This window comes from Aythya ferina (genome assembly GCF_964211825.1).
Source record: "Aythya ferina genome assembly, chromosome: 4".
Classification (NCBI taxonomy): domain Eukaryota; kingdom Metazoa; phylum Chordata; class Aves; order Anseriformes; family Anatidae; genus Aythya; species Aythya ferina.
The window spans coordinates 8,949,312-8,973,107 of NC_140300.1; the positions used below are offsets into that span (position 1 = coordinate 8,949,312).

The window sequence follows — 23,796 nt, forward strand, 5'->3', positions numbered from 1 at the left end:
CCACTGGAATAACTGAAAAAGTGAAAACAAATAAAGCCTTTTTATTTCCACTCAAGATTATTCGAGTAATTTTTATTGAAAATATAAGATCTACAAAGCCATGGATACCCAGCGTGGAAGAACTCATTAAGTTAGCACATTCATCTTTAAAAGGAAAATTTCAGGTCGACCTAAGGTACAATAATGTTCAATTTAAAATCTTGTCTTTCCTTCTGTAAGTTTCAAATCTCTTTTCATTAGGAGGTTCTGTGCAAGAGCTGCTTGTCATGAAAGGAAACACTTTACAATTCATGAGTGTGTTCATTATATAATAAATGAACAGCAACAATATACTAGCCTTTTTTTTTTTTTTTCCTGTTAACAGTCGTGTGTTAAAGTAAACTCTTATTTTTTTTTTGTTTCCATGATTTGGAAATTAGTTACATATGCACCAAAGGAGCTAGTAATTTCTGCTGCTTGTCAGCTACACACAATGAGTATATTGCTGTGTGCTTTCCCCAACAACGAGGATTTTAGTAATATGCAAGGTGTAGATAACATAATACCAAAACCTGCATCACAAAAAAGGTTAATTGTTTTCTTATTCAGCTGCCAGAGTTTATAACCTTAGGCCCCTCCCCAGAGCCAAAGTAGGGGGTGGCCATCCATTAGGTTATGTAAATTAAATGTATACGTTTTCCTTGTTGGCAAGTTCCAAGCGGTAAGCGAGAGTGCAAACAAGGATCTGTAAGCTGCCACAAAATGTATTCATATTTCTACTCTGTGTTGTAAGAGCCAAAGGGAGGACACGTATGTCAGATGTTGAAAGAACAACTGAATCTTTGTTTTTGATCATTATGGTCAGTACGTCATGAGGTCTTGTAGCTGAATGCTAAAAATGGCACCACACTTGGACATCCCATAGCCTGACACAGTACATTTGTGTTTCCCTAGCCACTGAGCGCTGGTCTCACAGAGACCCTGACTTTATTTATAAGCTAACAAAAAATAGATTCGGGTGCTGAAGAATCACAGGGAGGGCTCATACAAAGACAATTAACCCTCGCACCAAAACCTAATTTTATGGTTTTACTTAAAGCCACACTGAATCAGTTGTGAGAGGGTGAAGATATAAATACACCTCTCTGCTTCATCGGCAAGAAGGTGGACAACTGACCATTCAAACAGAGGGGCTGGAAACAAAGCTTAGTTGTCCTTTAAACAATGAAAAGGAGAGGCATACATAAATGGTCACCAAGGCACAATATGACAAAGGTGAAGAGTCCCTGAGACTCTGGTCTGGGTCTGTACCATTCCCCTCCCTATACAAGTAAATGAGAACATTTAGGAAAATATAATACAAAATCTCTTACAGGAAATATAGACTACACTTGCTAAAATCACTTCCCTAAAAGTGTTTATAGCTTTTTTCTTTTTTTTTCCTTTTTTTTTTTTTTTTAAAAGACCTTCTTTAAACAGGTAATGCAAAGACTGGTCCGTTTTTTTCTTACCCGGCAAGCCAAGCTCTAATGACTTCACTAAGCAGAAGTTGTATTAAAATACATCTTCATAGTATTGCTACAATTTGGGTAAATATGTTCTGAACAGCTTGATGAGTACTAAATAAACTTTGCTGTTTTACAGCATACATTTTATTTTTTTTTTGCACTTTTAAAGAATAGAAAAATGCAATTATAGTGTGCAAAAGAAAAAAAGATTAATTATCTTCTAGCTGAATACTGTAATTTTAAGCCATGCCTTCCATAAAAATGTATTGACATGTGTAAATAGAAAAAAAAAAAAAAAGAACAAGCAAACAGAAGTTTTCCTTGCGAGGAAAGATTATCGCAATCTGGATCACTTGAGTTCTGTATTCTTCAGACAAAGAAATTGAGGAAAAAACAAACACCGAAAACACTGAAATGCTTCAAACGTCATCCATTCCACAATAACAGGTTAAAATTGCAGTGTTGGTTTCTACTACTCCTGTTAAGATGGATAGAATGATTTGCTGCTGGTTGGATATTGAATACAAAAAAGCAGAAGAAAGTTGAGATCATCCCACATGAAGTCATTGTTAGAGCTGGCTTTTCCCCCGTTTTGAAGTACAGTAGTGACTTGTAAGTATGACCTTTCTAAAGATCATCTGAAATTTGAAGGTTTATCTGCCTGCTTCACCCAAACAACAACTGCTGAAAGAATTTACGTTACAGAGCCTGCTATACAGCATTCAAAATGTTGTTTTTTTTTTTCCATGAAAAAATACCACAAAAAGTAGTTTTAAAGTTTTTGCATCTCTGAATCACTAACACATTGTAGGTTCCATTTATTCCTCGATGTTTGAAAATGGTTTCTGCAAAAATCAAAAGAACTGTCAAACTTCCTGACGCCATGCTTCCAACAGTTTGAATTTAATACTTCTTGAATGGAATGACAATTTATTTTCTTTAATTTGCAGTATGGCTACATCAAGCTAGCTTTAAGTCACAACTGTACCTAACCACAGTTCTCTGCAGCCAACCCATGATTTACAATATCTAATATTGTGGTTACAGTGCAGGGAACCGTGGGTACGAAACCTCCATGTCAGAGTTACTGTGGTTGGGGTTTCCTGGAAGAGTGGCAGTTGACACCTCTGGAATATTCATATATAAGTGCTTCAGTCAGATGGTCCTGAGTCGAACTGGTCACTCAGGCACTATGAGAGCCTGGCATTCAGTCTGCGGGAATGTGTGTAACCTCCGTCGCTCGAGCCGCTTTGCAAACTGTAGTGGTCTTCAGCATCACTGGCACTTCCAATACTGTCCATTTCACCTGGTGTAAATTCCATTCCTTCAATGTCTACTTCTAAAGGAAACACAAAAAGGCACGTTTTCAGAAACGCAGCGGCTCTAACAAGTGATCAGGGGCCACTACTGCCTGTGTAAATCAACATTCAGGTGAGACCTGGATGGTACCTCATTTTCTGTAATTAAAAAGATCTGGAACAGCAGTTCCTGGGGTAAGCAGCATCCTGTCCACATGAGAATTAAAATCCCTTCTGTCCTCATCCACGTACAGCACAGCATCAATACCAAATGCTGTCCCAGAACTGTTCCAACCTATGCATAGACACTTGATTTTAACAAAAAAAAAAAAAAAAAAGAAACAAAACAACACACGCACAAAAAAAAAAAAAAAAACAACAACCTGAGAGGCTGTAACACTGCAGCACCACCGTTCACACTAATTCCAACCTATGCAGGTGTCAGCTAGCAGTGACTGCGGTGTAGCCATCTGTCCCCAGTAACTGCACTGGGGCTGACAACTCATCTCCCATAGCCCCTGAAAAAGTCAGCATGCGCGAGTTTTCGGTCTCAGAGAAAACTGCAAATAAGAAAATAAGAAATGGTGACAGGGAGCTTGAAGAGCTCGGTCTTAAATGAGAACCAAATGCAGAAGACACTTGGTGATCACTGCACAGAAAATATTTTAAAATTTCACAATAAATGATGTGGAATTAATTTATTCACACAAATGAATTAAGACAAATAACATCTTTTCTTCCAAGAAGAAAATATTATGCCAGCCTTACCAATAATTACACTAAAAATTCGGAACATTAAATGGTAATTGTTTAAAAACCTGGCAAAAACTCACGCTGTATAAATAGCTTTACAAAAATCAAAACTGATTAGAAAAAAAAATGTTTTGCAAAGAATGTACAAAAGATATAGTAGTTTTTTATTCTGCAGATTGCATAATGGAACAATTTTTCCTGGGTTTTGTTGAAAGCTTGATTTTAGTTCTAAATAATGCTTTTCTGTTTTCTTGCTTCCCTGCTTCCCTTTTCCTTCCTGCTCCTGCAGCTCCCTCCGGGAAGCCCTGGTTGCGTTACCTTGTTCAGAGTCAGTGGATATTGTTGATCCCATGCTGTCAGTGCGGATGCGCTCCATGCCCTGCACGGATAGCTGCTCCAACCTGCGCTTGAGGTAGCGGTGTTCCCGCTGTAATTGTTCTTTAATATTTAGAGCTTTTCGGTCCTGTTCTTCCAATTTCTTAAAGGGAGAGAGAACTGGTAAGCCACCGGTTTTTATCCACATTAAAGCAAAAGTAACTTAAGATCTTTTCATGAGCAGTTCTTTTAGAGCAGGAATTGATGATCAGGCAAAATCGTCTTTGCTACTGTTATTCAGAGCTCCCTACAATTTCAACTGTCCAGGCCAGAACTGAGTTTGTTTCACAGCAAAAGACATGGATACAGGGGAAAAAAAATCCCTTAGAGACTCCTTTGCCACTAGCAAGTTCCTCAGCTAAGACTGAATTATTGTTGCCTTGGTTCTGGGGAATATTTTAATCATTCTGTCAGGCAAAACTGTCATCATCTTTGATAACCAGAGCACAGCTCAGGTTTCAGTCAGAATGCAATGCCTGTTTTGGTGAAATAAAGAAGTTTTTACCGTAAAGGAACCATTATGAGGCTCCTCAATGGTCTCCCTCCTACCACAGGCTATGGAAATGTTTACCTCTTAGAGCACTTCACTAACATTACTCCAGTACTGCTTGTATAAAAGAGGAGGCTTTTACCAACAATTACCTTCATTCTTGCATTTCTCTTTCCTAGAACTTCTCTGGAGCTACTCTGGTAATTCTATGATAACCGCCTATCAAATCAGTGCTATTAATCCAATATTTCCCAGCAAATAGCCTCTGAAAGGATCCCGGCACAGCTCTGCCTAAAATCTCCCCTGTTGCTTGGATAAAAGAAGGTATTTGGAAATAAAAAGAATACCTCACACCCTGTAAAATGTGCTGCACTGTTGGTACAAATGTCGTACAGAAACATTTTACTCTAGGGTTTCAACTGAACAATTTGCCGATGTTTTTGTACCAATAGCCATTTTCAAAAATTGTCTACATAACTAGGGAAGAAAATACAATGAGTACAATGGGATCAAAAGCAGGAACTACGAACAAATCAAAGCCAAAAAAAAAAAAATAAAAAGACGATTTTTTTCATCTAAATTATTAAATAAATTGCATATTGTAGCAGTAAAAGCACATACAAGGAAGACTGAATTTCTCTTTGAGCTGTGTTTACATGCCCATACAATGTAGGGGATGTACTGGGAGCGAACACTGCTGCTGCTGATTCTTCCCTACCGTCTGAATGAACCTAGGCTTGGTTTTCTAGAGAAGGCTGGCGTGGGACAGCATACACCAAACCACAGGCCAAATGACCACAAAGATTCTACTGTTCCAATGCAACCCTTAAAGCAAACGCATTTATCTTTGAAAACCTAATTGCCATTATTCAACGAGGCAGCTTCCCTGCTGACTTGAAAACTAACTTCTGTAGCCTGTAAGGCCCCACACTACTTAGATACACATCACGCATAGGAACACGAGGTTAGAGTAAGAAAATGGGCTGGCACATCCATGTACACAGCAAACCAAGTGTGCCCAATTGATCAGATTTCCTTTTCCTGTGTTTTCCTGGCCGCAGTCCCAAACTCTAACAACTATTTTGGGAATGAACTTAGTGATTTGTATCCAGGAGACTCAAAACTGTCTCAAAACTGTCCAATCGTTCAGGGCAAGTTTTGGTGAGCGAGTGTGTGTTCAAAACTAATTATTGGACTAGATTATTGTATTAGAAATGACAGAGGGGCACTGGCACGCTCTGGCAGTGCAGCAGGGAGGTAGCTGTCTTCAAAGCCTGTAGGCCGGATGAAGAGGAACAATTAAGTGTCAGGCCAGGAGGGATAGGTTTGGTTAAAATCTCAAAAAGAAAACTAAACTTCAGTTTCACTTTTCAGAGAATGAGGACTTGGTACTATGCGTGATGGACTTTGAAACAACATGCTCCTAGCTTTTTTTTTTTTTTATCAGCAGCTGAAATGGTAACTACATGGCTGATCTCTCACACTTGCCACTTGTAAAAACAGATTTGCAGTTTGTATGCATAAACCCACGATGGTGGGGGGGGGGAGCCCAAGACAGAAACCACACGCAGTGCCTTTCATGCATGTTAGCCTGAATTATAAACATGAGGCCAAAATCTCAAATGGTAAAAACAGGGGTTGCTCAGCTGGAGTAAATGTGCTTACAAGAGCTGAAGTAGCTCAGTAACCTTGTTCTCGAGGTATGGTTTTGCTTAAATTCATCTTTAGTACTTCCTACGAATTACACCCATTTCTGCAATTGCACTGAATCTTAATGCTGTACAACAACAGGCTGTTTGCAGAAATATTCCTAGATTACTGGCAGCGTTTGACCTCTCTTCACACTTTTCACTTTCCTATCTTTTCCCCTCTAACACTGAAGAAATGCCAGATGAATAATTACAGTCTTGGACACAGCAGCAGCAATCTGCATTCTTTAAGTTTTTACATTTAAATGCTTGTTTTATATTTGCACGTAGCCTGATTTCCCTGAAAACTATGAGAGTGAAACTAGAGTGCCTTGGAAAGGAGGAGGCCTGGGGAGGATCTTCCTTTGTTTACCTGTGCAAATACATGACCTGTACTGCTGCTGACGCACAGGTGAGGTTTTGGTTTTGTTTTCAACTTGTGGCACAGATGTTACATGCACAAATATGCAAGGGGAGTGGCAGCTAACATGAGATTACATTTATTTTTGGTTTCTTTTCGATGACTGTCAAATGCTCCAGGATCTGGTCATCGGGGTAAAGGATGAGGACAAGACTTATAGTGGCTATAAAATCCTTTGACTCCACTCGTTATTTCATTATTACTTGTTAATATTTTTACATTGAAATTAGTGGAGTACCAACGCTACTTTGATTAAAAAACATATATTAATCAAAGAAGAGCCCTGATACATATATATTCTTAATACAATGTAAACTAAGCAGAAACCACAAAATCACCATTTCATGTATCTGAGACTGCTGGGTAAATTGTAAAACACACCAAAACTTGACACTGAGTGAAATCCCTGCATCTAATGAGGATGAACATATCCAGAAGATGAGACATATGGGTATGGATTTTGTGTGAAAATTAACTTCCTCTCTATGGATACACATTCTGGAAGGTTCTGCCTTAAAAACGGAAAAATAAAATAAAATACAGATGAACGTTTTTACCTTGATATGCATCTTAGCTCTTTTCAACAGGCTGAGGGTGGTGTGCCTGGTGCTGTCCGGCCCGAGAGGCACAAGCTGTTTTAGCTGCTCCAAATATAGCCGGAGTTTAGCCCGCCTGCAATCATTAAAAATGAAGAGCGTTGTAGTACAGTTGCACTCGGATAGCACATCCTATATGCAAACACCATCTGTTTGCAGGATCTCTCTGCAGAGCTCGATTCAACAGTGGCTTCCTCTCCCCTCCCTTTGGCAAAGTTTCAGAGCAAAAGGTCACTCGAAATGTAGTAATGCTGCTTGGCACATTTATGCAGTATTTTCATACCTAGATTTCAAAGCAGTTTGCTCAGCCTGGCTAGTCCCAACTTAAGGAAGGGGAAGTACACTCAGAGTAATTCAACCAAAGTTGCACGCTGACTTCGAGGTTGTATAAAGAAGAAAAACACGGACTTCAGGGAGAAGCCAGCTCTGGCCACGCTGGGTCCTGCTTCACCTTTTCAAGTGGTACTACTACTGCTCTCAACAACCTTTCTCCTGTATTAATGACATCAAACCCATCAGCAAAGCATGGATCAAGGAGGTGGTATTTCTGCAGACACTCCGTTTCCAAACATTTTATATTTCATTGTGTAATTTCTTTGCATTTCTTTGTATTTTTTCATTTCTTACAACCTTACTTTAACTATCCAAAACAAAACAGTAGTGAAAAAAAGAACATTGTGTGAGTATTTCTACAGTTAAAACCAAGAGAAAATCCCTCCTGTTTTTCGTGCATAATCCTGAACAGGAATCCTGACGAAATTACCTCTCAGTTTGACAATGAGATAGAAATAGATGCAGAAGCGCTTACACGAGCAACATCTGTAATATTTTCTCTCTGCCAGTCTGTTACAGCTTGAACAACATGATGATCTGGAGCGTGCCTACATCCCCCACAAAGCAGTCATAGTAAGCAAAGCGGATCACAAGTGTGACATGAATAATTATCTTTCTCAGATCTGCTACATGCTGTACGCATGAAGGAAACAAAACAAACTGCAGGAAACTGAACGCTCCTGGTCAAGAATGAACCTTCTTTTGAACACTCAGTTCAGAAGAAGAATTCAGCATTAGTCTGAAGTGCCACTTGAGAGGATTTAATATACACTGATGACAAATTACACGTGTAATTGGAATGATTAGTGCAATATAGAGACAACCTGAGAATAAATGGGGGAAAGAAGTAAAACAAAGCAAAAAAACTAATTAAAATTCAGTGCTGTAATGACAACACATTTAGTTCTGGCTGCCTATACATCAGCAGTGTATTAGGTGGGAATTCAAAGAGCATTTCTATGAAATTATTAATTCTTCATTATTAATTCTCCATTCAGGAGAAAAAGATTATTGGTGAAAATGCAATTCTCAAGAGAAAAGCAACGACACGTTCTTTGTTTAGGCCTGGGGTTTGTTTTTAAATTCAAGGTTCTAAATTTAACAATATAAAAGCTTTTATTTAACCAACAGCACTATGGACTGGGGTAGATACCCAGGTAAGTAACCCCACCAGCCTGCAGAGCACCCTGTAACTGCTGATTTAAATTCAGACACTGACCTTTAAAATAGGTCCAAAAGAGAAAGTACCCCAATTAGGGACTACTGGTATCTGTACTGAAAACTGTGTCTCCAGCCTCTGCCAACTACCTGGCTTTTCCATGTTTTAAATAAAAAACTTGCTTCAGGCACTAAATTCTATTAATCTTTTTGGTTTTTAAATGGCCTCTGAACACGCACGCAGTCATCTGCGTCACTCAGCACAACTTGGATGCAACTCTATTTAGACAGCTGACAGAAGTAGGGACTGCAGATAAAGGAGGACGTGGCAAGGAAGAGGACAAGAATAGCATCGAAGTGGCAAAGAGAGAGTTAAATACATGGAAATGGAACTAGCAGTGTGCTTACAGTAGTTAGAAGCATTATAGTGAACATACAGAACTGCTGATCTGAGATCTGCTTGGTAGGAATCCTGAAAAACATTAATGGAGCCCGACTGCATGCTGAACTTTTCAGCCTCTGTTGCTATTTGAAGAAAGTCTGCTTGCCACGGGGAAAAAATCAGGTTTTAGTGTGCTTCATTACCATCAGCTGGGGAATTAACAGAGATCTGACCACGATCAGTGGGCAATGCCGCGTGCCTTTTCAAAGCACTCATTCTTGTTGTGTTGTATGCAAACCAGGTAAAGCAGGACTTCACAGAACTGCCAGGAAGAGCATGTGACTGAAGCTAAGAAGAATATTTTAAACAACCAACGAGAAGAATTAAAAAGAGCTAAATATTAAAAAAAAATAAAACACTTAAAAGCATTCTCAGCACTAGCTACTGTCAGCACTGTATGTAATAAGCACATCTACTAAAAGACCTATTCTAATTTCATTTTTTTTAGGGTATTTATTTCATTTATTCACTCAGCACCTATAAAACCATGAAAGATTTTAAAGCATAAGCACGTAGATCTTTACATAAATACGGGCATATTTATGAGGCTAATTCATACATCACAGCACAAAAGCATAATCGATGGCAGGGATTAGGAAGGTAACAAAAGAAAAGCAGCCCATCACAGTTACCAGAGTAAATATCCCCGTGTTTTCCAGTTTACACATCACAGAAAAAAAAACACTGTAATAATGCCAGCAAACGTTTCAGGCATGTTATGGTAACAGACCACACCACCAGCAGCAAGGGACCCGAACTTCACGGCAGGTGAGCTGTCACGTACAGGATCTGCCAGCACCGCCTTCCCTCCTTTACTGCAGGGACCCGACTGCTCGCTCTCCTCGGCCGAGGGGAACCACCCAGCAGGCAGCCACAGAGGTAATCACAGCCCGAGCTGCTTTGTGCTTCGCAGATCACGCCACGTACTCCACCTAGAAAACAAGCCGCCCGGTCCCAGAGGAACAGGGGAACGGTCTCCCTGCGTGAGATGCGGTTCAGGCGCGGTAATTACACTGCTCCAGCTTCAAAACCCGGCACGTTCGCCCACACCACGTGTGATGTCAGGCCAGTAAAGCAGTGCCTATAAAAGCGAGCACTTTCCCCACCTCATGCGGATGCACAGAAACATCCCCCTCGTTGCCACTCCTGAATTGATCCAAGGTGAGGATCTATTAAAAAATGCCCCAAATCTGCATCCTCGAGCCGTGCAGCAGCAGCGTGGTGCCGAGCTGGAGCTGGGGAGCCAACGCCAGAGGGACCTGTCTCACACTGGTACATCTGCTTTTTGCCAGAAAATAGCGGGGTTTTGGATGTTCTGAGGCAACGTCTGCCAGCTGGGACTCCCCTGAACTGGTTTTGACTGGGCACTACTGGTCAGCACTTCTGAACAGACAGCAGGACGAAACCTGCCACACCACAAAGTCAGGGGGGCTGTGCCTCAGGTCTCTTCAGAATCACAGAATCATCAAGGTTGGATAAGCCCTCCAAGATGATCTGCTCCAACTGTCCTACCACCAATGTCACCACCAAACCATGTCCCCAAGCACCGGGCCCAACCTTTCCTTGAACACCCCCAGGGACGGTGACTCCAACACCTCCCTGGGCAACCCGTCCCAATGCTCGGCCACTCTTTCTGAAGAGAAATGTCTCCTCATTTCCAACCTGAACCTCCCCCGGCACAACTTTAGGCCGTTCCCTCTTCTGCTTCATCACCTGTGGGCGTCCAGCTGGGAAGTTGAGGCCTGCCTCAGGGCGCTCCACCACAGGACAAAGCAGAAACCCAGCAGTGCTGGCAGCTCCCACCACAGCTGGAAATGGAACCAGTTCCATTTCCATTTCCACACGGGCACATCCACCAGAGGTTCATCTGAAGACCACTCACTGCAGCCCACAGAGACCCCACTCCAGTGCTCGCCCACGAAAAGCCAAGAGAAACGCTGGCCGCTCCGCTCACCGCATCTCCCAGACAGGCTGCCACACAAAAGCAAATGAACATCTTTGGCTCGAGCCATTTTCAGAATTGCAGTAAATGCATCTGTGAAGTAATAGTCAAAAAAACTTCTCCATATGTAGGAAATCCCGGGTGCAAATACATTTTAAGACAGCAAGAAATGGAATACTACACTGCAAAGGGGGGGAAAACGAAACAAAAAAGCCTATTGTTCACACTGGATAATCTTAATTCCAGGAAAACTGCAACAATTCCAAGAAATTCCTACAACTACTTGATGGGTGGTTGCAATGGGAACAAAATCCTCCTCAGTAAGGCCAAGTAATGTAATAAGAAGCAATGGTTGTGAATTGGGAGCTTCATGATGGTCATTAAGAAACAAATTTTTTACGAGGGCGGTGGTGCACAACTAGCATAGGTTGCCCAGAAAGGCTGCAGAAATGCTGTCCTCGGAGGTTTTTCAAGAGTCACCTAGACAAAACCACCGGTCCCTCCGATGGAGATTTCAGTGATCACACAAATCAGATTGCTTGTGAAGATGCAGTATTTGACTCAGAAAATTGGCCCCGCTAACAAAAATGATGCACTTGACACCGTGCCAATCCGACCCAGTACAGTGCTGTAGGCTCGGGGAGCGACCTGATCCACCTGTAGTCTTTCCACATGGGCTCTGCACAGCTTTTTTACACAACACAATGACAGAAACAGCCTACAGACAGTCAAAAAGCAGGTATATTCAGCTGCCCAGCTCCCTGATGGCAGCGAAGAAACAAAGGTATGTTTCCTAAACCATACAGGTACAAATCCAGGGACCCTATTTGGGGCCTGTTATTTAAACCACCGATCTACACAAAGCCAACTGGAAAGGCAAAGCTTTCCTTTGGCAAGTGCATGTCCCATACAAGTTGCTTTTTCCTCAGCATGGCATGCCTCAGCCAGGCCTAAGCAAAATTAAATGGCCACGGATGCTTGTGACAACGAGAAATCCTGTCACAGCTGTGCGGAATCACTTGCAGGAAGCATCCAAATGGCAATGCTCATCCGTGATTTCTCAACAAGCACGGGGAAGAACGTAAGTCTCAACAGATACAGGTCAAATTCCTGACATGTCCACCTGGTGTGTCCTCGAGGTCTCAGTCCCCGTCCTCCCCAGGCTAGAAGAGCGACTCTCACACGTACTCCTCTTGTTGACTCAACGCTGGCTGTACAAGGGAAGGCCCAACTCTATCAGCCACGTTTTCTGTCCCATGGCAGGTCCTAGAACTGTCCACTCCACTTTGTTTCAACACCCACAGCCCAACCATCATGTACTACTGAGGCATGCATGGGCAGGAACCAACGCTTGCCTCACAAGAAGGCCCAAGCTGTGCTTTCTGCAAGATGTTTTCACTGCTAAAAATGCTTGCATGGCTGAACATGTGTCTCTATTTCAGATCTCCCAAATTTAGTCCACTAAGCTAAGCAGTGTGTACAGGAGGTTGTCATACTCTCAAATCAACTGCTAAATATACGTGCATGGTGATGCTATGCAAAGAAAAGAGCACAATACATCAAACATTCAAATGACGTTGAAAATCCAATCATTAAAAGCTGTACTAGTGAGAACAAGCTACATTTGAAATAATGCAAAAATTAAAAATTCATCATTCCTGTACTCAATTATCTCAATCCAAAAGCCAGACAGCCTCGGATCCTATCACGGGGTAAGTTCTGTCCTACCTCACAAGTAAAGCCCCCAGAGTTTTTAATCCAAGCACCCTCCTCACACACACACTTCAAAGAACATAAACCTATTACAGGTAATGTGAGCAAAAATTTTGAAATGAATCTAGAATTAGCAATATTATTACAAACTGGACAGCGTTACCGAAGCATTTCAAATTCTTCCTCTCGTGTTTTGCATTTTTTTCCACATTTACACCTATCCTGGTCCTGGTGCTGTGCAATGAAGTTAATATACACAGGTTTAAATATAGAGCAGTTACTAAATTTTTCATTGTTGCATAATGACTATGTAATCTGGATTAATAACGTACCTAGGATGCAGTCAAGAGAGGAATCTCTGCACCAAAAAAAACACTTCTGGAGTCAAATGTTCTCCAGGTACTTTGTGAACCAAAAGGGTCTGGGCTGAGCCCACAGCTCAAGGTCAGAGACCCCTGCCACAATCTAACTGTTGTGTTTTCTCCCTAAAGAATGGTGGTTTTATCTCCCTACCAGACATGAAATTCAGCATAAAATACAGAAGTGAGCTAACTGCAGTTGTAAGATGCTTGCGTTTCTACAGGAAGACTCTTCACAGTTTTATTTATGAAAGATCAGCACCTGCGTATGGGGAGCAGTGAAGTTTTAGTCATAAAAAATCAGCAAATCAGGATCTTTCGCAACTCTTATTGGTCATGATGAATGAAGACAGCATTACTATTCATATCTTTACCATTATTTGTTTTTTAAAAAAAAATAGAGACCAGCATTAAAAACTTCCCCAGTGCAACGTCAGAATTCACCTGACATGAAGGTAAAACAACAGAGAGGATTCTGCCTGCACACCGACCTCAGCGCCAACTCCTTTAGAGTGGACTCTGCCACAAGAAGTCAGGATCTCTTCAGAGCTTCAGTTCTTTGCATTTTATGCACAATCCCACTTGAGCAGTGACAGAATATGGCTGCAAATGGCTTTAATGGTACTGTAAATGAAATGTTCTCATGTCGTTTTCTACATTCGTGGTATTGTGTCCATACATACAATGTAGGCACACGAGTAATTAAATGCTCTGCTTAGTCTAAGTCAGTATTCACACACACTTGCCTTACTCCTCCTTAAGCTAATACTTTTCCTGAAGTACGTGTCAGGAATGATGTATTTACAGATGGAAATACTTTTTGTAAGCTACCAAAGATAATCCTGTACCAATTAGAAGACATGTTTACGAAGACATTTTGAGATATTATAACTAAAACTTCAATCATAAATAATAGAAAGTCATAGAAAAATGCTCTAAGGAAACCTCTTTATTAATGATCTTTACAGCATTTTGAATATCTTCAGAAAAAGATCAAATACAATGGAAGATAACAACCCTCCACTGAAGAATGAAATCCAGTCTTTTCCATATTTATTTCAATCAGAAACACTTTCAATATATTTTTTTTATTTTTTTATTTTTATTCTACAAAGGATACCTCAAACATATATTCCTTTTTTCAAAAGAGGGTCATATTCAAGCGGCACAAGCTACTTCAACAAATTTACTTTAGTGAAAAGGAAAGAAAACCTCTTAGTATTAAAGCACTGTACCATGGCAAGGCACCCAGTGTGCCGCACTTGGACATTCTGATTGCTTCGAGATGTGTGAAATATTTGCTCACAGCTCAGTGCCTCCGAGTCAAAACCAGAAAATTCAGTAGTGCCCTTACAGCAAACTTCTTTGGTTCTTATTATACAAAGAAAAAATAAACCAAACATCAGCAGCCTGTAATGGATGCACTTTTCTTTTCTTGAACTAAGAAGAAAATGCTAAAATTTGTGCTGCAGGTGAAGATTCATAGAAGGATTGTTCCAAATATATGTATTTTTTTCTCTACATCCAATACCTCACACAAGCCCCTGCAACTAAATTCAACAGTGAAGCACGGGAAGGTACTGTGGAAACAAACAGCTGGAAAAAGCTCTGAGTACCTAATTGAAGAGATTGCTAGTGGATTAAATGCAATACCCAGCCATGTTTACTTCAGCATTTTCTAGGAGTTTCACACTCTACATGCATTTTCAGAGTCCCAAATATTTTCATGCATCCATTTCTCTACATTGGAACTCGCCAAATGGCTCTAGCAGCCAGGTAGCTGTCGGTCTTCAGGTACTTCTGAAGTGCCCAAATATGTGACATCACTTGCCTACAAAGGCAATGGCTCCAAGCGTATCTTAAAATCATTACCTTTGAAAGAACCATGGCTGCTATGAACTTGGTCATCCACAAGTTTTCATGTGAATACCGGTTAGAAATGGGTGGTGATGGTGCTAACTCTTGCACTACAGGGGACAGAAGAAAATATCTGCTGCCCCGACAAAGTTGACCATTTCCATGTTTTCTGCACTTTATCACTCTGAAGCATTCATACTGCCTTTATTTACTTTCACTTAGCGTCGCTTTGGCCCACTTGCTGAGCCAGGACCCCACACTTTTAACTGTTTTTGTTTGTTTGTTTTTACCTTCCAAAAGCTGCAGATTGTTCACATTTTAGAATATATGCATGTACCAGACCTATTCCTATATCTTTTAGCAAGTGTAATTTAAAGGAAGTATCTGCAATACTGTAAAGGTATAAATATTTGGCCTGCTAAGCAGCATGCAGAAAGCTAGCTGGGGACAGGTGGATACTGGTTTATACTGGGAGGCTCCTGACTGCTGACGGAGAGGAGGAAATCTTGGTGCCTTATATTGTCCTCTTCTCTTCTTCCTCCTTTCCCTGACCCTTGAGAAGCTTCCTGCTGGGTAAAGCAGCTGCCTGTCCTACAGTATGAGCACAGGGTGACATTGATATTTCTTCATCTCTCAGGAAACCTACAAGCAGCTTTCAGTGCTCTTGCACTGGAGGGTGGGCTGTGGAGGCCAGAGTACCTCCATAAGACAGAAGCAAGGTTGCAAAAACAACAGGAGCTCCTGGGGGGGCTTACTTTGCACTGGAACATCTGTGTGAAGCAGCAACCTGGGCAGCAGCGGTGTGAGGCCCAACCTGAGCCTCAGCAGCTGGGGGCTGGCATCTCCCACCCCAAAGCTCTCCTCTGCCTCACCAGGCCCCAGCATAGCCCCTTCTCTGCGGCCCATCCACTGCTTTTTGTCCACCAGCTGGTGCCAGAAATGAGACTTGAAGCACCAGGACCGATGCTCACCTCAGCAGCCAAGCATGCCCCTTGTGAGGCCCTGGGTGTCCTGGGCTCAGGCTGCCCCTCAGGAGAGTCTCTCACGGCAGCAGCAGAGCATGAAACGTCCCAGAGCCACACTTTACTTTCGCCAGCAGAGGAAATAAAAGCCCTGCGGTACATTTAGTCCCTGTTACCACCCAACTCCTCAATCTTCTCCCACTCCAGCACTCCCCCAGCCACGGTGACGCGCGCAGGAGCCGCCATGGAGGCGCGTGAGGCGTGACCCTGCTGCGTGCCCTGCCAGCGCCATCCCACCTCACGCACACCCCAGTGCCCAAACTGCCTGCAGACCGACCCCACGAGAGGACAAAACGAAAACACAGCTTGCTTTCTTCACACCATGTGCACGGCAGCACAGTGTGAGCAAGGGACACCAGCAGCTCGGACTGGTACCAGTTTTAGCTGTGGGGGAACCACAGCCTCAGGACTGACATCTGACCGCTCTCCTCTCCTCTCCTCGTGTTTTTCCAGCGCTCCTCCTCCCTGCAGTCAGGCTTGGCTTCCACACCACTTTCCCCAGGCTTCAGCTCACTGTCGTAAGCTGCTCCGTTTTGAGCAGCAGCCAGGGAAGGTTTAACAGCCCTTCATTGTCTCAGGTCTCCGAGATAAGTAACAGAAACATGCAGAAATTCGAGATGTGCTTCTTGGAAAACTTCAACAGGAATTTACAGGCTATACAGGGATTCCCAGAAGCATCCCGAGCAAACAACGGCAGCTGGCTGCCATTTGCCTTCCCTGGATGGTTACCACCTCAAAGCTACACGTAAAGGATTCCCCCATCCTCTGACCAGAGGCAATAAAAATCTCTGACCTTGCAAGAAGCTGAGGCAACAGAAACCGGAAATTACGGTAACCGATGAAATCATCTGCAGTAAGTTTTCACCCTCGTATGGATTTTTTTTCCTCAGTTTAAAAAAAATAAAAATATTCTAACCAAGTAATGTAGCCTTTAAGGTTGTGCTCATCTACAGAGAACAGTTTTCTGTTATTTTAAACCTTCAAAGTCAAACAAGCGTGAATAATTCTTACACCTACAGAAAAGGAATTTCTGTTTCTAACGTCTTCTGTTTTCAGCCCTGGTATCTGCTGGTTGTCTTTCAGCTTTTACCTCCCAGCTGCCTGTGAGCAGTAGCAGGAGGTATCACATAGCACAACAGGCTTGGCATCACATCTGCCACACCTGCGTAACACAAGCAAAAACCAACAGTGCCTTGTGGGGAAATGCACGAGTGATGGCAAGGCATTTGTACATACTCGAAAATACAGCTTACAAAAAAAATAATCAGCCTTGTTTTCATTAAACTTATTAAATACTTCCTTCAGCCTGCCTTACACTTGTTTGTTTCACACATTACGATGCACACATTGCAACTTAGTAGTCCTCCTAAATTAGACCTCTCAAATCCATCTGTCTTACTGGCACTCAAGTTTCTTACGCTACACTCTGGGGAGACTTCAGATCTGAAGTTTGTCTGTTACCTCAGAACACTGATAGACCAAATGAGATAAGCAAAGTGTCGCTGCAAGATCAGACCACGCTGGTATCAAGCGGTTTTAATTCCCACTTGAAGTTACACAAGACACACACGTACTTACACACGGTCCCTCTGAAACCCCAGGAGTGGGTCACGACTCCATCCTGCACACGGGGGCAATGCTGCCCTGCTCTCTGTGATCAAGGGAACACCATATGCCCTCCTGCACGACAAATCCAAGCCTCCTGCCACAGGTTTGCAGTCCTACAGCAGGCGTGCCTTTGGTACCTTTCCTAGAGCTCTTGTCAGGAATTTGTTGAGGACTGCAGGGCACGGGTTGAAGAGAAGTGAGCTTACTGAAATAAGGAAAGACTCTGTCATCACCAGGGGTTTGCACGAGTGGAGGACAACAAGACAACTGATTTTTCCACAAATCAACAGCTCCCCAAAAGGTGGTTTAAGAGGACAGATGCCCCCCCAGCAGCTCTGGGAGCACGTACATCCCTCCCGAGGATGAAGGCTCAAGGTGCATTGTGGCACCACACGCGAGCTACGCGGCCACCCGCCGACAACACCCCAGCGCAAGTCACTGCTTACAAATCAGCCCATGGCTTCAAACCGGCTTTAATTATCAGACTGTTTCCCCACATCAAAATGCTAAGCAAGAACATCGTGTCTCAGGACAGTTGCCAACAGGAAGGATCTTCAAAAAAAAAAAAAAAAAAAAGCGGGGGTGGGGGGACGACAATGCTTAGAGAAGCCGAGAAAAGTTGAGCTTTAGCTCAGCACTGAGCAAGAAGAGCACAGAGCGAGGCCCAGCAAGCTCCTGCTGCCTCATTTTAAGCCTCCCTAAAGACCTAGTTATTTTATACATGTCAAATATGTTCAAGAATTATTATTTTAATTTTTTTTTAACACCACTGTATGATGCCAAATTAAAGGAGAGGCAAGGCGGGCGGAATTATTTTAGCTAAATTAAAAACACAGACTGCCTTCACACACTGAGCGCGAGGCCTTTGGATGGCAGTGGGCTGTGACGGGATGGCCTCTGCCTGCCTGAAGTCAGAGTGATGCCCCAGCATCAGGAAGGCTGGATACCCGTGGTTGCCATTTTACTGCCTGTTATATCCGTGTGTCCAACCGAAAAGGAAACACCAAGGGACCGACGTGACCCTAAGGGCCATCTCTAGCCCGAGAAATGCCACAGGAACCCACCTGGCATCGAAGGCATGAGGCACCACAAGGAACAACAACCAAACAGCTTTTTTAAAGCCTATTTAGAGTTAAGGCAACCGTATCTCCATTTAGGCACCCGGACGATCACTTTCTCCTTCTCAGAGGTAGGAAGCGTTAAGTCTGACTGGGAAATTCAGCGAATTAAGCATCAGAAATGGGTGTGCAGTGCGTTTCTTACTTCTGTTTTTGCTTGTGCTGATACTTCCTCAGCACCTGCCTCCACCAAAGCCTCGCGGCCATCTTAGAGTAGCAAATGGCGGATGCTTGCGCATGAAGGAGCAAAGAGAATTTGCTTTGAGGGGAAGGAGCCGGTGGGTACTGCTGTCTTTAGTGCTGTAGGTATCCGAGATGTCCTCCAGCGAGGAAGCTGGGGGGCCTTCCTGTCCCTGCTGGAGACAGCGGGGTGCCTGTTCCAGCCAGCCCAGGACGGGCTCAGGCCCCAAGTGAAAACACCAAAGGAAAAGAAGAAAAAAAGTCACCCTGAAGTAAATAACAACAAACATCCCCAAACATCTCGCTGCACGTCTCCAACCCTGTCACTGACACCTTGTAATTAGAGGTGGGTAGAAAAGAGAGTGTAGATGCATATATAAACAAATTTCGGGGAAGAATTAAGTACGCCGGCTGTAATTAAACATGGTCTGCTCCAGGACTAAATGAACTAGAAGCTCAGCAACACTTCCACGGTGTTTTTCCCCCAAAACAGTGGCCCAAAAGGGTGCCACGGGACAGTGGAGGGTTGCAGCCATCTGACAGCCCTGCCTCAGAGGTTAGCTTTAGCTGGCCACAGCACAGATAGGGCCTTGTTTATAATATAATTTCCGTTCTATTTCCTCTTCCATTGAGCAGCACAGAGCTGATTGTCTCCGTGCCAGACAGGGGACAGTTGAGCAGAATATGAAAGCAATCCATTTTGAGACGGCAAGGTATGGCACGGCTCTCCAAAGCTCTGCCCCTTCCCTTCTTCTTCTGCCTTCCCCACAAAATTCAGCCTCGATTTCTTCAGCCTGGTGTTTTGAAGTCATCTGGCAGTGAAAGGAAAAACCTGAAGTTTGGACCCACTTGCCACAGGGCTATGTAAATCCAGGCACTGGGAACCGAGGCACCTGACAGCCTGTTTCAAATACCTGTGAGCACCTAAAGCCAATAGCTGCTTCTAGCCAAACGTACACAACCAGCTCCCGAATTTCCCTACGAGGAATTATTTGCTCCACCCATGCCGTGTTTATTTCAGCAGCCAACACGACAGCGCTCACCTATCGGGATTGGGTCAGCTTTCTCGGGGGAATTACAGGGTTTGCCACCTTCGTGTTTGGTAAACACCAGCTAACCTGGTACCTACGACAGGGTCTGTGCAAACGCTGACGGGGCTCCCGACTTTAATAGCAGCTGCTGAGTTCTGACAGCGACCACATGCCAGGCAGGCCCTTATTTAGCAGCTTGTATCTTCATTTAGGTACCTAAATGGAAACAGCCACGGAACAAAGGCAGATAGATTCGTTAGGCATTAATCCCAGGCTGCCTGTTGGGAGGACAGGACTCACAAGTGCTTCTCCAGGCTTTTAGAGGCATTTTGGTACGTTCAGAGGCAGTCTCTGTCTCCCAAATCTTCTGCATTCCTGCTATGAAGGTAAAGCCTAGTACAGGTTTTCCTAATGTAGGGCACGCAGCCCGTGACAAGTTATTAAAGTTAGGAACATTGCAACAGATGACCTCATGTACATCCAAACCCACACCTCTCCTGTATCAGCTGTGTCAATCTCCTCACGCTACGTAATTAGTTATGCTAATTTGAGCAGAAAAAGCAATTGGGTAACATAAACGAGGCTTGAAGGGACGTGCTAGCCACTCGCAACCTTTGGCGAGTCCTGCCACTCCGCTCGGCTCCCGCGGGACGCACACACGGCTCCACCAAATCCCAAAACAACCTCTCCTTCCAAAAATAGGAAGGGCCTGAAGAGACGAAAAAAGGAAAATCTTACCCGCTCTTGTGGACTGCACTTTTTAGGACAAGGAAAGTCTGGATCAGGCGGGGGGGGGGGCGGCTTTTGGTGGTTTTGTTTGTTTGTTTTTCAAAAAAAAGGCCCAAACTCAGCTGCTGTGAAGGAAGAGCATTATGCTTTTTTATGCTTATGACACACTGGCTAAAATGTTCATGCTTGGAGCTTCCAGAACCATATCTGCAGGCTCTGCAGCCGTCCAAAATTGTGGGGTCTGGCCAGGTTCAGGTGCAGGCACACACAGCTCCTGCTGAACCCCCTGAGCTGAGCACAGAATTGGGCCAACAGCCTGCCTTACGCTACCCCACCACGTGCACCAAGGAAAAAATAGAGTGGGAATTAATAGACCTGAGGGAATTCCAGGCAGTGCATCGAAGCCACGGACTGCTACGCTGGCACAGAGCGAGGAGGGAATGCAGAACAAGGTGTAAGGGGAAAGCACGTGTTGTTCCATTCAGAAGGCACCGTCTGAATTTGGGACCAGGCCACGTTATTCCCAGTACAGGACTGGTTGGGATTCAGTCGAGGATTCCCATCGTGTTACGCAGGGCTAGCTGCAGAGGCCAGCTTCTTAAAGCCCATTAGCTGCCTGACTACCTTAAGCAAATAAATAAATAAATCAAGCTGCAGTTTACTTGCTCAGCTGTGGCTAAGCGAGCTTAAAAGGAAAAAACTTTTTTTTTTTTTTCCATATCTAATTCAGCAAATCTCCTCCAGTTAACAGAGCAGCCGCCAGCAGGCACCTCTCCCCCTCTTCACAGGGTGCAAGCACCTCGCTGCTGTCTGTACAGTCCTGAAAGCACCTGGAAGCCTGGCCCATCGCTCTGGTTTCTGCAAGAGCCACCCCTATACCGTGGTGGATAGGGACTGGTCCTGTCACTTAGCAGATGCCAAGGACGTAAAGCACCTCGCACACAGTCCATTAGAGGCAGACGCACAACGGGCTCATGTTTGGAGAGCGAGGGATGAACAAACGCAAGTGGAAAAAACGCGTGCACTTGGTTGCTCGCCCATCTGCCTTCTGCTCGCTGTTTGTCTGGCCAGGAAGCACGTGGCATTCTGCAGCCCGAGCCCGTACGTAGGGCCTGCAGCTCAGAGCCGACTTCAGCAGGAAAAAGGACAGGACAATTTAGTCAAGAGAGCACTTTAGTCCGTTTTTCATCGCTGAACAAAAGGTTTGTCCAAAGCATGAGGACGCGTGCATGTCAGACACCTGGAATATAACTTCCTTAGCAGCCAGATTTCCAAGCTCCATCGGCTTAATGCACTCCTCCCTTCCAGAAGGGCAGCATACGTGGGAAAGCTCTTTTGTTGGGAGCATGTAACCCATGTCACGTTGCTGTGGGCCCTGAAAAGACAATGCTTCAGAGCACAGGCATTTACAATAGCTATTGCAGCACGTTGTGTGGGGCGAGTCACAGGTCCTGACATCTGCTGAACAGCGAGAGATGGGGAAAAGGTGAGGGAAGAGCAGCACCACAGCACGAAGCTCTGAACCTTCTGATTCCATCAGAACAACTCAACAAAACCACAGAATTAATTTTTTTTTAGTTCTGTGGGTCCGGTTCTTTAAAGACTTTGCTAAACAAGCTCCAGAAAAAATAAAATAAAATACAGCAACTTAAAGACACAAACCCCACCACATGCTTTGCTCCTCAGCTGGAAGCCTGAGGTTAAAGTTCAGGCAAAAAGGGTTTGAGCTGGCTGTGGTAACACCATTCCTTCACCTGACTGCTGCAAATGGGATCCTCCAGGAGGCAGAAGCAGCCAGGAGGCGAGCAGCTACCTGAACCATTGCTCCTGCCTGCTCCCAAAGGCAGCTCAGCCTCTTAAGACATTACCTGCAAAGGTATCTTTATTGCAATTCATCTGAAAACCTCTTTTCACCAACTAGATGGCATATAAAGTCCTTTGCTTGATGGGAAATTAACAACATGGAGGTTAAGTTCTGCTAGTAAGTCCAGGTGGTTCCCCAAACTAACGTAGCAGCCACAGATCGGGATGGTTTGAGTATAATCTGCACACATCCTAGCGATGGCAGCTGTTTATAGACCCATTACAACAATGATTTCTGTACCAGGTCAGCAAGACCCATCCAGTTCAGCAATCTCTGGGCAACAGCAGCCAAAACTGGATGTCAAGGAGAAGCATTAAACTGACAGAGGAGAGCAGTGTGTTGTTCTGTGCTGCAAATTAAGCATGTCGCTCACAGAGGCGATCCCACCCTCCCTGAGCTGGCATCAGGGCATGCCTGTGACAGGCAACTGACTGAAAAAGCCAACTTCTGCCTTCCCTGCCACGTCAGGAGGCAGCAGGACCACCAGCAGCAGGGCTGGATTAAGCTCACAGTGGCAGCCCAGCAGCAGGACACACAGCAGGTGATCCTTCTGGGGGAGCAGCCTCACGTCCTCAGCCTCCAGTGGGCACCTGGGGATTTCCTGAGCCAGCGGCTGCTCCGTAACCTTCCACTGGGACGGAGCGATGCAGTCATGTCTTTGTGCTGCACAACGGTACAACCTGTGATGGCAATTTGCGATTTGGAAAAGGCAGCTCGTAATAAAAATAAACACCAAGTATTGTTTTGCTGCACTATTATTTCAGTGATCTTTCAGTTCTGCTTCAAAACCTCCAAATTTATCAGCAACTGGTGGCTGCACGCTTCTTATTAACCCTGCCACTCGGTAACACGAGGAACCAGACAGAACTTTGAGACCATCATCTATACACTCTCCAAACTCAAAATAACCCCGATGGGGGAAATTAACGTGATGTAATCGTGAATGTAATTGTGCTCCTGGCAAGCTCATCCACGCTTCTTTCATGAGAACCGATGATCTATAAGAATTTAACTTCAGAGGCACCTGCTCTGATTTATCAGCTAATGCTGCACATCATAATGCTTCCATCAAAATACAGATATATTTAATCAAACCCTGTATTTATATACAGGTGCCTGCTTCATACACACAATGGTGCAATGTAACAACGTTTGCCAGGCAAGATTTTGGGTTTAAGGCCTGCCCAAAGCACTACACAGAGCTCAGGACATTACCTTCTGCACACATGGGAACACACTTTGACTCTCCCTCTGATCAGCACCATAAAGCTGTATATAAAAAACTGTATATGTGGGGCTGTATTACCCATTTTGGAAAGGGAAGGTTTGTTT

The 23,796-nt window shown here is 43.9% G+C and overlaps 1 protein-coding gene across 5 annotated transcripts in view; it reads right to left on the reverse strand.

Annotated features, from left to right (window-relative positions):
* Window positions 1-38: 38 nt before the first annotated feature.
* The window catches only part of MXD4 (MAX dimerization protein 4), a 35,527-nt gene continuing 11,769 nt past the window's right edge, over window positions 39-23,796 (reverse strand). For 2 of the 5 annotated variants that reach the window (XM_084519037.1, XM_084519038.1), the window contains exons 4-6: window positions 7,070-7,184; window positions 3,857-4,016; window positions 39-2,826 (exon numbers count right to left, since the gene is read on the reverse strand). In XM_084519037.1, the coding sequence (XP_084375163.1) occupies window positions 2,678-2,826; window positions 3,857-4,016; window positions 7,070-7,184 (424 nt within the window). In that variant the 3' untranslated portion in view covers window positions 39-2,677. Of the gene's footprint in view, window positions 2,827-2,936; window positions 3,346-3,856; window positions 4,017-7,069; window positions 7,185-23,796 lie in introns of all 5 variants that reach the window. The other 3 variants (XR_014693019.1, XR_014693020.1, XR_014693021.1) reach the window with 3 other exon arrangements.